This window comes from Monopterus albus, unplaced genomic scaffold, assembly GCF_001952655.1.
Source record: "Monopterus albus unplaced genomic scaffold, M_albus_1.0 scaffold577.1, whole genome shotgun sequence".
Taxonomy (NCBI): Eukaryota; Metazoa; Chordata; class Actinopteri; order Synbranchiformes; family Synbranchidae; genus Monopterus; species Monopterus albus.
Genome location: NW_018128457.1, coordinates 80,664 through 95,348, shown reverse-complemented (window position 1 = coordinate 95,348; position 14,685 = coordinate 80,664). Strand labels below are relative to the sequence as shown.

General features: G+C 40.4%; 1 protein-coding gene across 1 annotated transcript; it reads left to right on the top strand.

Annotated features, from left to right (window-relative positions):
- Positions 1-2,529: 2,529 nt before the first annotated feature.
- On the top strand, positions 2,530-14,514 carry LOC109953206 (acyl-CoA dehydrogenase family member 9, mitochondrial). Its single transcript, XM_020588631.1, has 13 exons — positions 2,530-2,733; positions 7,145-7,238; positions 7,402-7,503; positions 7,594-7,700; positions 7,851-7,951; positions 11,993-12,071; positions 12,195-12,366; positions 12,456-12,529; positions 12,601-12,676; positions 12,763-12,833; positions 12,931-13,050; positions 13,139-13,267; positions 14,054-14,514. The coding sequence occupies exons 1-13, from the start codon at positions 2,545-2,547 to the stop codon at positions 14,135-14,137; spliced, it is 1,398 nt and encodes a 465-aa protein (XP_020444287.1). The 5' UTR covers positions 2,530-2,544; the 3' UTR covers positions 14,138-14,514.
- The last annotated feature ends 171 nt before the right edge of the window (positions 14,515-14,685 follow it).

The window sequence follows — 14,685 nt, the reverse complement described above, 5'->3', positions numbered from 1 at the left end:
TTACTTTCAAATATGAGAGAAAAAAAGTTCCTCACTTTGCTCCTTTCAGCTTACAAAATAAGCCTTCCTTAAGGATATAGAAGGTTAAAAGTAAGAAGCTGCATGATATGGTAATATAGATACTGGCCTGACTATTACATCAGGAAGCAATGTTTCCATGCCTCAACCCTCGTTTTTATGAGAATGGCAGTATTATATTCCTAATGAAATTATCCCTGAAGGAAAACTTCTTTCCCATTAATGAAAGTCCAATCTCCAACAAAATGTGAAGCCTTTCCGTCTTTGCAAGCCTTATCCACTAGGGGGCAGACCCCAACTTTGAAGGCCATAGTGTCAGCAGGACGTCATCATGTGGCTGGGAGGGGCTTACACAGGACTTCCTTTCTGTTGCCAGCAAAGACTAGTTTGCGCAGCTTTACATTCACTGATAGGCTGCTTACACAGGTGGCTGTTTATTTAGCTGTTTATTTTTCTTATTTCTATTTATAAATTGTATGATATATGTTTTTTACTTCTCTGAATTTTTACACTGTGTTAAATCTGACCAAGTTCTACATCATTTTGCTGCAGTCTTTATTATGCCTTCTGCGCTTAGTTGCTTTGTACATTGTGCAATCCACTGGGTGTATCTGTGCTGTTTTGCTATGTTCATGTGCTGTTGGAAACACCACAACAGCTAAGCGAACACATAAAACATAATAGGATTGCTGGGAAATTAAGAAATTTTCCTCTGATCCCAACATTTAGAAAAGGCTACCGAGGAAGTCATATCCTCTATATTTATGGTCTGAGACGGATTTATTTATTTATTCTGCAAACTCAGTGGAATTTAAATTCTGCACCAGGATAATTAACTAATAATGCATAGGCTACTATGTTAAACATCATTTTTAGAATCAGCCTATTTTAAATAATACTCAATATTTATATTTTAATACTCAATTATTTTCTCCTAATAATGTTTTTCCTGGTAGTGTGAAGAACAATTTGAACAGCTATAAATCTATGTGCTTTAGATCTTTGTGATGAAAAATAAAATTCCTAAACACTAACTAAGCAATTAGGTAACCAATTTATAAAATATGATATATTCAAATACAGAATTTGTTTTGTGGGTTGTCATATTTAGTGAAGGACATTTTGGATTGTGGGCACACATCTACATTAATAAGATGGATATTCAAAAATCCTGTCAATAATAGTTGACGAACATGATACTCATAAACATAATCATAAACTTAAGTGCCAGGTGTTATCAAAAATACAAGAAATTTGACTCCAGCCCAATGGCCCCTGATGTGCACAGCAATAAAAACAAAATAAATACAAATACTGTATATACAAGTTAAAAGAGCAAACATAGACTAGCTGTACATCAGTGTAATAGCCTGGGGAAAGAAACTGTGTCAGGACACAGTTACAGGACACTGCACAGTATCCTGTAACGCCATCCAGAGGGCAGGAGTTCAAAGAGTTTGTGTCCAGGATGTGAGGGGTCCAGAAAAATCTTCTCTGCCCTCCTTTTGACCCGTAAGGTGTACAGGTCCTCCATGGAGGGAAGGCTGGCACCGATGATTCTTTCTGCAGTCTCAACTGTCTGCTGGAGTTTGTTCCTATCCTGTTTGGTTGCTGAGCCAAACAACTTTTTAATGATGGTGTTGATGTTGGTTGTCCACTTCAAGTCCCAAGAGATTGTGGAGCCCAAGAACTTGTAGGACTCCATGACTGAAACAGAGTATAGTGAGTGGAGATAGGGTGGGGGACTCCTCCTAAAATCCATTGTCTTCAGCTTCAGGTTGTTATGACCACAACAGAGGGCCAGCTGTTTGACCCCATGTCTGTAGGCCAACTCGACACTGTCTTGAATGAGGCAATGACTGTTGTGTCGTCTGCAAACTTCAGGATTTTTACAGAAGGGTCTCCTGAGGTGCAGTCATTGGTATAAAGGGAGAACAACAGCTGGGAGAGCACACATCCCACCTGTGCTGATAAGATAATCACCATTATTGGTCAAGTATGTTACACACAAGGAATTTGTTTCTGGTACAGAACCGATGGCAGCCATCTGCGGCGCCAACTCAACTGATGGCTCTAACCATCAGGGGCAACAAGGGACTAGAGGAACCGAGATTCAAACCTTCAGCCTTCTGGTTGGGAGACAACTGCTCTACCACACCACTGTTGCCTCCCATAGATAGACCGGGTGCTGGATGTAGTTTTCCCCACCTCACCTGCTGCTTCCTGTCTGTCAGAAAGCTGGTGATCTGCTGACAGGTGGATCTAACACTGCATTGACATTTTATGGAATTCTGCTAGGAACCTTGAATCAATAAATTGCAAAGACAAAGGATCCTTTGTGCATATGTTTTTAAACTGATGTGCTGGAAATCCTTGCCAGCCTGCTCATATTTGATGAAATGAAATTCAATATTTACGAGGGTCATTGAAAGTCTACACAGCTGTGTGTCTCAACATGACATAGAAAGGTTACGCAGTTGTGATTGCACCCGTGCACTACAGGGATTGGAGGTTCATGTCAGAAAAATGATTCATGTAAATCGACTTGTCTCCTTGTCTAAATCTGTTCAAATCGCACAACGGCTGCTCGCCTGTGATGTGAGGCATGCTGGGAAAGAAGTGCTAAAGTTACATCTGCAGCAGTGGAGGTCCATAAAAACTCATTCGAGAAACCTCGCTTATGCCAAAGATTTGTTCCTTGGTCAGATAAATAAGGTAAGATGAGTCGAACTGTGTCGTTGTAGAGTTGTGTGTTTCTCCTTACATAGTTAAATCTGACTAACGTTACCTTACAGCCCACAAACATCATCATTATGGTGTAATGGAGAATGCATGTTGCTGTTTCATTTACTAACAAACATTTTTGTAGTATGAGAAAACAATGTAAAAGAGGGGGGCACAACTACAAACACACAGTCCAGGAATTTATTAACATGTTTTCAGTGTTACTGTATGATTTGGAGTAAAGACTAACTAGGTGAGAAATTGGGTTATATTTATTTTATTTATGCATATTCATGCTGGGGTATCACAAATGCCTGCTGTGCTTCATATACAGTAGGGTACACTGTACAGATGGGTGTCAAATGAAAAGGAAAGCCCAATATGAAGTGTCTCAGTGAGGTGCTGGGCCACCACAACAGCTTCAGTGCACCTTGGCATTGACTCTCCAAGTCTTGGAACACTACTGGAGGGATGAACACCATGGTGGTGGTGGTGGAGACACCATCTAACATGTTGGCCAAAATCTCCCAGAGGTGTTCGACTGGGTTGAGACATACTGACTGTGAAGGCCACAGCATATGATTCACATCATTTTCACCCTCATCAAACCATTCAGTGACTCCTTGAGGATGGGAGCACTGCCATCCTGGAAGAGACCACTCATTCTTTCAGGGATTTCTGTCTGTTTGTCACCCCGTATGTATTTCTTTCTTTCTTTCTTAAACAACAGTACTCAATGAGAGATAGCTGCTGTATCCTCATCCTGGAGGAACATGCTTGTTTCATATGATGCATTATGGCAGTTTTTTGTTTTTTAACTTAGTATTTGATACCAAATGGGCACATACAGTCATGGCCAAAAATATTGGCACCCCTGCATTTCTGTCAGATAATGCACCACTTCTCCTAAAAAAGTATTGCAATCACATTGTTGCAATCATTTCTCATGTTTATTTCTTTTGTTTGCACTGGAACAAAACAAAAAGACAGAGAAAAGCCAAATCTAATCCATTCCACACAGAACTCCAAAAATTGACTGGACAGAATTATTGAGACCCTCAACTTAATATTTGGTAGTCCACCCTCTGGACAAAATAACTAATATCAGTCACTTCCTGTAAACATCAGTGACTTTCTTCGACCTCTCTGCTGGAATGTTCGCCCGATTGCCGGCCGGGATTGGCTGCCGCCCACAGTCCTCAGTCTCCTGGAAGTCAGATGGCCAACCGGACAAAGCCTCCGGCTGCAGCCATGAAAGGGCTCTTCGTTCCTCTTTTTGCCTGGGTTTTTATAGGGTTCTGGTTGTTAGGTAATTTTTTAGTCAGATAGATGTTGGTTAGATATTTGTTGTATTAGGAATGTTTAGTGGAGCCAGGCTGTCTAGCTCAGGCTGTTAAATGCTTTGTCATTCTCATGAGTTTTTGCAGGGTGCATATGGCCAAGGACAACTAGATAGAAAAAGTTTGCAGGCAGGAGGATATTGTTATTATTATGATATGTGTAACCGTAATTGTAATCATAATATTTTCTTATGTGTAATGTCATGTCAGAATGTTCTTAGATACACACCACTAATCAACAGCCACACACATTGATTTTCTTCATGTTTTGACTATTGTTATGGTCAGCTGCAAAGCTGACATATCAGGTGACGTCACGGTTTGACGTCCCTGTGTAGTATGGGCTAGCCCAACCAAGTGATAATATTGTATAGGCATTATGGTTCATGGTCTTTCATACTTCATCTGCCTGCGCGCAGTATTGGAGGTGGAAGTAACCTGGATGTGTAATGTTAATTTTACCTGTGATTCTTTGAATAAACCAGCACGGTTATTTTTTATATATCCAAGTGGTCTGCTTCGTCTTTGGGAGTTCCTGGTTAAAAGAGCTGGAAGAAGTTTACAACGAAAATAGCTTTTACTGCCATATGTTAGAAATTACCCAATTCTTTTGTTGGAAGCGTGAGAAGTGAAGACAGGAGAGGGCTGTTTAAAATCAACAGGAAGTTTACTCAAAGTCTGGGTACAGGTGAAGTCATACAGCGCTGGGATCAAAGAGACAGAGCTCCCACAGGAGATCCTTTCTCTGAACCATGAGTTACGTTTTCCTAATACATTTATCTGCTTGGGCTAGGCCCGCCCTGGACAGAGGTACAACATTCAACACTTCGTAATCCTGTTGGCCATTTGGTGTGACCAGGAGCTCACACCTCCTTGCTGAAATGTGGTAAACTCCAGGTATATGTGTGTGTGTGTGTGTGTGTGTGTGTGTGTGTGTGTGTTTCTCAGGTGGCAGCTTGATCTTGATCAATGGATATTGAATAATAGGTAGTCTGGGCTGCAGGCCCCCTGTGTGTGTGATGCTAATAAGTATGCTAAACTGGCCAGGTGGTCATCTCAGGTTGTACACCCCTATCTCTGCAGGACACCCCATGACAAAGCAGAACTTGGAATATGCTAAGTGGGTCTAGGTGTGGGTGCAAAACAGGCCAACAGGTCTTTGTTAAAATGTAAAAAAGGCTGTCTGGTTACTTGGAGATATAGACATCCTGTCTCTACAGAAGTTACAGCATGCAGTTCCAAAGTTTCTTACACCAGTCATCAATACAGTTTTTAATATGTATAAGCAAGGAAAATAAAGGTATGGAAAGTAACTAAAAGAAAATGAAGAGCTGAAAAGTAACTAAAGGAAACTAAAGTTATGAAAAGTAACTAAAGCTTATACAGTAACTAGAGCCTATAAGAATCAAATCTTACACATAGCATTTTAATAATAATTCCATTGTCTTCTCCAACCTCCCCTGGAACTTCCTCCTCCTCCTCTGCTTTCTTGGTATCTTGGTGCTCTTTGAGGCCTGTTTTTACAGCCTTGCTGACACCCCCTCAACAGGCTGCAGAGTTGCACCAAGGCCTACTTCACGCCTCTCATCCCTGGTTCCTCTGTTTCTTGGTTCTCTCTGGGACCTGTATTTACAGCTTCACTGACAGAGTCATTGTCCTGCTGTAAGACCCATGACCTCTACTTCTGTTTGGAATGGATCAGATTATGTTTTTTTGTGTTGTTCCAATGCAAACAAAAGAAATAAACATGAGAATACCAAATAATTTGTGATTGCAACAGTTTTCTGGCAGACGTGGTGCATTACCTAACAGAGATGCAGGGGTGATAATAGTTTTGGCCATGACTGTAGTCAGAGTTAGTTAGAATTCACTTGCTCAGCATCTGTCCTCTGCTGCTCTGGGGGACATCTTCAGATCTGGGTCAGGTCTTCAGGTCTCAGTCTGACCTGCAGTCCAACTGCTGTAATACACCAGTTCTTTTATTGGACAGATCTGAGTAAGGAAGGAGTTCGTCTTTTTTCATTTTAGTGCTGATTTATTTAAACCACAAGCAAAGTTACAAACACAACCCAGGAGGCTCCTTCCTCCAGACATCCACACTCTGGCTGCTGGAGAGAGGAGATCCCGGAAACACAGAGTCTAATACATTTATATGTTTTGGGCTAACCCCTTACACAAAAAGATTGCAAAGCATCACGAGATGGACACAGTCCGACGTCTCCATCTCTTATCTAGAGCTCCAGCTGCATGGAGCCACTGGCCATAACAAAATGAAGAATTTCGATGTGTGTGTGTGTGTGTTGTCACGTGGTGTGTAACTAAAACATTCATTCAGACATAATTCTAACACAAGATGAATACAAGAAAACAATTGGTGTCAAGGTAACTGTAGCTCACATTTCAGAATCAACACTGTCTTCTAACCTTGAAGCAAAGCAGACTAGAGCAGACTTTGAATCTTACTAAAATGCATTACTAATACATTTGATTCAACATATTAATATCTAATAATTAGCTAACTTATTTAGTAATTTCTAACACTGCCCTGCTCCTCTCTGCTACTACTACTACTGCTGCTGTCATCACCAAATAATGCAGTTCATTTTCTGTATTTAGACATCTCTTTTTTCAGTGCTTTCAACTACCTTTTTATTAACATGTTTTCCTCCATGTTGTCAATGGAAATATGTTCCTGAATTTTTCCACAAGTTCTTACTTTATTTACTTATATCCCAGCATGCAAAGTAACACCTCATAAATGTGTTTCATCAGCCCCTGACCACTGAAAACAAGAAAAAAGCATAGACATGGAAGTAGCTCCTATGAAATAACCAAAATAAAACCAAAACATTGCTGATTTTGGCAGAACATTGTGTCCTCCTTTAGGCCCCCATCACTCTTCATTCACAAATAGTTCATATTGACACAAGAAGATATCTTTAAATGCAAAACAATCATTAAACTCCAAACATGTCCTTAATTGCCCCCAAGTGTAAAACGAAGACCTTACCTGCAGCTGAAGCTCACTATGTATTTTCTAAAATCGTCTATTTCTGCTCAAGGCAGAGGTCTTCCCTTATCCAGAGATTGGAAATGAAGAACTGCAGGAGCTCAAGCAGCTTGTTGCACCGGTGGAAAAATTCTTCAGTGAAGAAGGTGAGAGAGGAGATCTGGTGGACATAAGTGTTAAAGTAAAACTACAAATGCTATTAGTAGCCTGCAGTGTGCACTGTTGTACATAAATTATAATCTTACTATTTGTTGCTTCTGAGAAATTGGATGAATTGACAATTTAAGTTTTTCCCCCCAATGATTTCAGTTGACTCAGCAAAGATTGACAGAGAAGCCAAAATCCCTCCAGAGACTTTGAATGGGCTGAAGGAGCTTGGGCTGTTTGGAATCATGATTCCTGAGGAGTATGGTAAGATCACTGGAAGTGTAGTTTTAGTCCTGCTGTGATATATAAAACAAATTGAAGGCTGTGTCTCTATGTGTTTATTTTCCATCCCAGGCGGTCTCGGATTGTCCAACACCATGTATGCGCGACTGGCAGAGATCATCTCATTAGATGGCTCTATCGCAGTAACACTGGCAACACATCAAGCTCTTGCACTGAAGGTGAAAGTAAAATAATATAACAGAGCTGTTCATGAAACATTCAGCTCATTATGTCTGTTATGTGGACAAACTGGAGGGAGCTGTTACCCTGTGGAAACGTTTTAGTCTTTGATTACAGTACCAGTTACTAACAGCTGCTTGGTGTTTCAGGGGATTCTGATAGCGGGAAGTGAAGCCCAGAAGCAGAAGTATCTGCCCAAACTGGCCTCTGGAGAACACATAGCAGCTTTCTGTCTGACGGAGCCCGGAAGGTAAAGATACTGAAATATCTGAATGCCACTGAAATGCATCAAAAAAGAGAAATGTATATTTTGTATACTTTTATTTCATGCTGGTGCGGCCTAGTTGTGCATTAACTTGCCAGAGTACTGTTAGATCTCCTCCTTCATTTTTCTACAACAAATCAAATCTTGCATAAAGCATGATTTCAGTTGTATTTTAAATTGTCATTACCACCGGCTTAAATCAGTAGAGTCACACGTGCTCATCCATGTGCTCATGCTCGTGTTCGTGTTCATGCACATGCAAAACAGTGACCCACTTGTAAAAACATAGCACTATAAATGCCTGTAAAAATACCAATGAAAGCACTAGCCACTACAATACAGACCATTACTCCAATAATAATCCACCCAGACCAAACAGGCTTTATTAAAGTAGACATGCATCAGATAAGACCCATAGACTATTTAACTTAATCAATCTTGCACAGCAAAAACAAACCAACACCACAATCATATCATTGGATGCAGAAAAAGCATTCAGCAAAGTTAACTGGTCATTTCTCTTCAGCCCATATGTAGGTTTGATTTTGGAGAGTCTTTCATCCACTAGATTAAAACACTATATACATCACCTTGAGCTACAATAACCACAAATTGGATAACCTCACAAAGTTTCACTCCTCACCAGAGAACCAGACAAGGATGCCCACTCTCACCATCTCTATTCGCCATCTTCATTGAACCTCTAGCAGCAGCAATACGACAGAATAATAGCATCAAAAGAATGCTTTTGAATGCTTCCGACAACAGCCACAGATAAATGGTTCAAATCACTTGATTCACTTATTATGTTATTTACTGGAATAACAACAAACCCAAAATTTCCCTGTCAACACACAGAAGAAGAAATCACAAGGTGGCATAGAAGGACCACATTTTCAGTATAATTTTTTATCAAATCAACTACAATGTTTAGTTAAATGGATTCAGAAGGACAGTTATAATAGCTCATGGACTGAACTAGAACAAAATCAGTGCAACAATTCTTCAGTTTCAGACTTTGCCTTCTCACCCCTCTCAATTAAGAAAATGAACTATTGCAAAAATAACACAATCTCTACTACTCTGCCAGCCTGGTGGAAAGCGAACAAAACCACTAAATCATCATTAACACCACGTGGATACACTCCAAATTGGCACAACCCTGCTTTTTTAGATTAGATTAGATTCAACTTTATTGTTATTACCCATGTACAAGTACAAGGCAATGAAATGCAGTTTAGCATCTAACCAGAAGTGCCATAACAGCAGTGCAGAGTGCACAGGATCTAGAGCATGTACAGTCAGAACTAGTTTACCGATGGATATGTACAATTGATATCTACAGTAAGATACATAGGGTAATGTACAATATACAACAGACTATGATTCAAATTACAAATAATGGACAAGGTACATTGACCTTATGGAACACTAGTGCAATGGGATGAGATGGGATGATTTTCAACTGCATCCACTTTCCAAGATGGCAACACAGTGGAATTGCCCACCTTCATCACCTATTTGAAAACAACCAGCTCATACCATTCAGAATTTCTGCAGTACCATCAGTTAAAATCCATAATTAAATCAAAGATCAATATAATCAACAACCCACTACAACCTTCCATGCTAGCTGAAGAGATAATGATGTTCTCAAACTCAAAGCAGATTATATCTAAACTTAATAAACTAATGTCAAATACAGACAGAACAATAACGATACCAATAACTACGGTAAATGGAAAAGGATTTGTCGCTCCCCCCAGCCCTGACTTCTGGACCGAGATCTGTAATAATATCTTTTCCATGACTACCAATATAAACGTACAGCTTATACAATATAAGACTATTCACAGGACTCACATCACACAAGGTAAAATGTTTAAAATGAGTTTCATTGATACAGATACCTGCTCACAATGCACTCTGGGTTGCACCGATGATTACTTCCATGCTATTTGGACCTGTCAACCTGTTTACTCCCTTTGAGTAGCGATGACAAAGAAACTCTCCACCACCTTGAGCTGTAGAATCCATCACCGTCACTCTGCCTGCTCGGTAATGTCACAGAAGTCAACCACCTACCAATTAAATATAAAAACCCACTTCTTATCTCTCTAACTATTGCCAAGAAAACAATCTTTCTGAACTGGAAATCTAAAAACTCATTACACATCAACCACTGGACCAACCTTCTCATAGAACACTAGAGAAAATATTACCCACCCATAAGAATAATATGTCAACCTTTACTGACACTGGGAATCCATTTCTAACCTCTTTTAACTTAACCCTCCTGTTATGTTCGTGGGTCAAAATGACCCACGAACATAACTGCTTTAAATGAGACAAATATTTGATGAAATGAGAAATGAACATAACAGGACCTGTTATGTTCATTTCTTCATATCAAATATTTGTCTCATGGGTTAAACCAGATACAGTACCTGGGACCACGCACATTCCCACAAACTCCTAGAAATATAACAAGCTGCGTTTATTTTGTTATTGTTACTGTTATTAGTCCTCATTTCTCATGCTGCTGTTTTGAGTATATCACACCTATCAATCAAACCAGATTCACAGAGAATATAATCTACTCCTCTCCCTTTTTCTTTCTTTTCCCCTTTCCTCTCTTTCTAATCATTTACTGATTTGTTAATTTCATTTTTTTTTATGAATATGTGTATACATATATATCCGGGTATGCATAAATATGTGTATGCAAAATTATATATTGTATTTATATGATCAAAATTGCTTTATTATTATTTTTTCTTTTATTGTTATTTTATTATTATAATCATCCATTTTCTATCTGACTGTCTAATTTACCCATTCATCTTTCTCCACCATTAACAAACCAGAAGTTGTATTAGGGGATGCGCTGCCTTGTCCCCCGCAGCTGGGATATGCAATCTGGGGTCACTCTTGGGGTTCTCTGGGGCATAGCATAGGGGTGGGGAAGGCCAGGTCACTGTTTCTTTTCCCTACTACATATAACATCACTGAACTGCTGGCACCCTCTTAGACCAGCTCCCTCCTCAGGGTCTGGGAGCTGTTTAGGAGGGGAACACACCACACATTGGGCCAGGTGTCTCCTGTCAAGGTCAGGGGCCGACCCCGAGCTGCTTGTCCCAACAATCAACTATTAACATAAACCACGATGAAGAGTAAAACAAAGGGAAGGTTTAACTTAACCATGACACAATGAGGCTGCTGTCCTGCTGCCCTGGATGACCTCACTCTGCTCAGCTGCTCCTGAGCTCCCGAAGTGATGGCCTCACATGGTGCTGGTGGTTCGAGGCGGAGGCATCAGGCTTTTATGACACTGGTAAACAGACACCAATCCTTTCACGTAAAAGCCAAAACAGACCTCCACAAAGTATTTTAATTCATTACAATATAAAGTACAAAATACATGCTTGCATTAGTGTTCAGCCCCATTAAGAGGGCACACCCAAATCCTCACTAGTGCAGCCATTGGTGTTATTCTCATGTTTAGTTGAGAGGAAATCACCTGCCTGTGGTTAAGGGTTTCAGTTAATTGTACAACAAATCCACCTTCATCTGTGCAGCAACTCTGGAAATGAAGCTGTACCTGAGACCACAGATGAAGAGGAATTAATTTTGTGTCATTTATGAATCAGAGCAAGCCACAGCAAGCATGCACATCCCTGCTGCAGTAAACAAAAGCGACTCTGATTATAAATGATCTTTTTCTGTTGAGTGGTGTCAGAAAAGGCCACATTAAAAATAGTTAGATTCAACATTGTAAGAAAATAAAATATGAAAGCATCCAAGGATGTTGAAAAGTGTTTGTAGACACTGGTCCTTGTGCAGACCACTGGTTACATGTAGACCAGACTGGGTTTGAAGACTCCAGTTATAAGATTTTAAAGGATACCTTCCAACCAATCAATGAGCACTGATCTGTTGCCATGGTGAGACTGTGATTGTAGCTTTACATAGTGTCTCAGTATATGTTTGCCTTAGCTTCACTTACACTGACTTTGATCATTTCAGCGGGAGTGATGCAGCCTCCATTCAAACCCGTGCAACCCTGTCAGAAGATGGGAAACATTACCTGCTCAGCGGCTCCAAGGTGACGGGAAAGAAGCTCATAAATGTTTGATGTGGACTTCGGATTTATATGATCAAATCCACCCACACTGTTCGTTTTGCCTTAAACTCCAAAGAGCCCATGTGTTTCATTTTGTGGTTTCAGAGTTTGATTTCAAACGGAGACATGGCAGATATTATGACGGTGTTTGCCAGGACGGAGGTGACTGTAGACGGTGTGAAGAAAGATAAAATTTCAGCTTTTATCGTTGAGAGAGCTTTTGGCGGTGTCACCAGCGGCAAACCTGAGGACAAACTGGGCATCAGGGGCTCCAACAGTAAGCTCTCCATGAGTTTGGAGAAAAAGTTGAACACTGAGTCTGAGCCTTTTCATGTCCTGTGTAATAAAGCTTTTAAACTCTTTCAGCTTGTGAAGTGACCTTTGACAATGTCCCTGTGCCGCTGGAGAATGTAATAGGAGAAGTAGGAGGTGGATTCAAAGTAAGTTTGACAAACTGTTGTATGTGACTGTTTCTGTAAAGCTGCTTAAATGTTTGCTTTGTGTTGGACAGATTGCCATGAATATCCTGAACTCAGGGAGGTTCATTATGGGCAGTTCTTTAGCTGGAATGATAAAAAAACTGATAGGTAAAATCCCTGCACAGCAGCTCAGAGCTTATGTGTGCAGGTTTTATGAAATGTCTTCAGTTTGACACCTCTGTCTGACTCTGTAGAAATGACCTCTGAGTACGCTGCCACCAGGAAGCAGTTTAACAAAAGCCTGAGTGAGTTTGGTCTGATTCAGGTACAGTCGACTTTTCCGTCACTAGAATCTAGTGAATATTCTCTATCTCTACCTCGAAAATCAATGAGTGAAACAGTCGTTTGCCCTGTGACTGTAGGAGAAGTTTGCAGTGATGGCCCTGAATGCGTTTGTAATGGAGAGCATGGCATACCTGACAGCAGGGATGATGGACAGGCCAGGACTTCCAGACTGTTCTGTAGAGGCCGCCATGGTCAAGGTTAGATAGCCAGCTCATTACACTTTGCTCATGTTAAACCGGCATAAAATAAACAGCCCATGATGTGTATTCTCTGTCCTCTGACCAGGTGTTCAGCTCAGAGGGAGGTTGGATTTGTGTCAGTGAAGCACTGCAGGTCCTCGGAGGTCTGGGTTATACAAAGAATTACCCCTACGAGCGCTATGTCAGGGACTGCCGCATCCTGTCTATCTTTGAGGTTCTCTGATGATTATTCAATCACTACAATCAGGGCCATAGTTACACCACACATCATGTGTACAGAGGAGTTCACATTCTTCAGTTATACTCATTTCACAAGTTGAGTTTTTACAGGCTGACATTTTATTAAGTAATTTTACAAAAGAAACCATAACAAAAGGGATGTAAAGAAAAGTCTGTTACAACATTTAGACCATCATTCTGGAGTTTGGTTGGTGCTGAGTTAAAAAAAATCCTGTATTTCTAACCTCCAGAGTGAAAGCACAATGTACTGTGGCCCACTTGTTCAGGTGATCCACTCTGTAAGTGACCACCAGGTGGCACGTTTGACTTTGACATCACAGGGATTCAATTGACCACATAGATAGATACTTTACAGGGGAAATTCAGGTATCCAGTAGCAACAGCAATAATTACCAAAATCACAGCACAACAAAATCAAGAATTGTATAAAATCTAGGTCTAAAATACAAAAAAGAAGTATGATGATATGAGTATAGAAATATAAAAATTTATCAGCATGTTCCAAGTATACAGTATTCATAAGTTATACATAAAGTAAATGTGCATAAAATACCTGTGTGCAAATGCCAATATGTGCAAGAATGTGTGTTACATAACAGTAAGCACTGCAGTAGTATAGTGTCATTGTCAAGTAGGCTCATAATAATATGGAGCTGAGAAAAAACATCATAAGTGCCATTCACTGCTGCACCACCACTTGGTGTATAATGCATGTGAAACTGATAGTGTGCCATTAAAAGCGTGTGTTGTTTGATTTCAGGGAACCAATGAAATCCTGAGGATGTACATTGCTCTCACTGGAATGCAGCACGCTGGCAAAATCCTCACAGGGAAAATAAAGTAAGAATATGAAGGTTGGACAGTATAAAGCTGGAAAACATATAATACTGACACAGTGACAGTACTGGGCACAGGTTTCTGTTTCTTCACGTAATCCCAGATCTACTCCATGATGTAGAGGTCAGGACTCAGGTGCAAATGCTTTGTTCTCCTTGTCTCTGGAGATAGTTCTTTATCACTCTGGCTTGATATTCATGGTCGCTGTTACGAGAATCTAAACACCTAAGGTGCCAAGAACCTTTGCATGTTGCTGTATGACAAGTACAGACTGAGTTTGGTTCAAGTATGATATTTTAACACTGCATTAATCTTGGAGGCAAACCTCCAAAACAATCTGAAATATATATCCAGAAGAGTGCAGTGCTAGGAACAGCTAAGATACTGCATTAATCTTGGAGGCAGACCTCCATGTCAGGTCCGCTCGGCGCGACCTGCCTCTCTTCCGCCTTTCTCTCCCCTGTTCTCTCGACCTGCCTTTTTTCCGCCTTCCTCTCCTCTGTTCTCTCAACCAGCGGGATTCGCACCTCAGCTGTGTTGCATTCTTACTTAGCT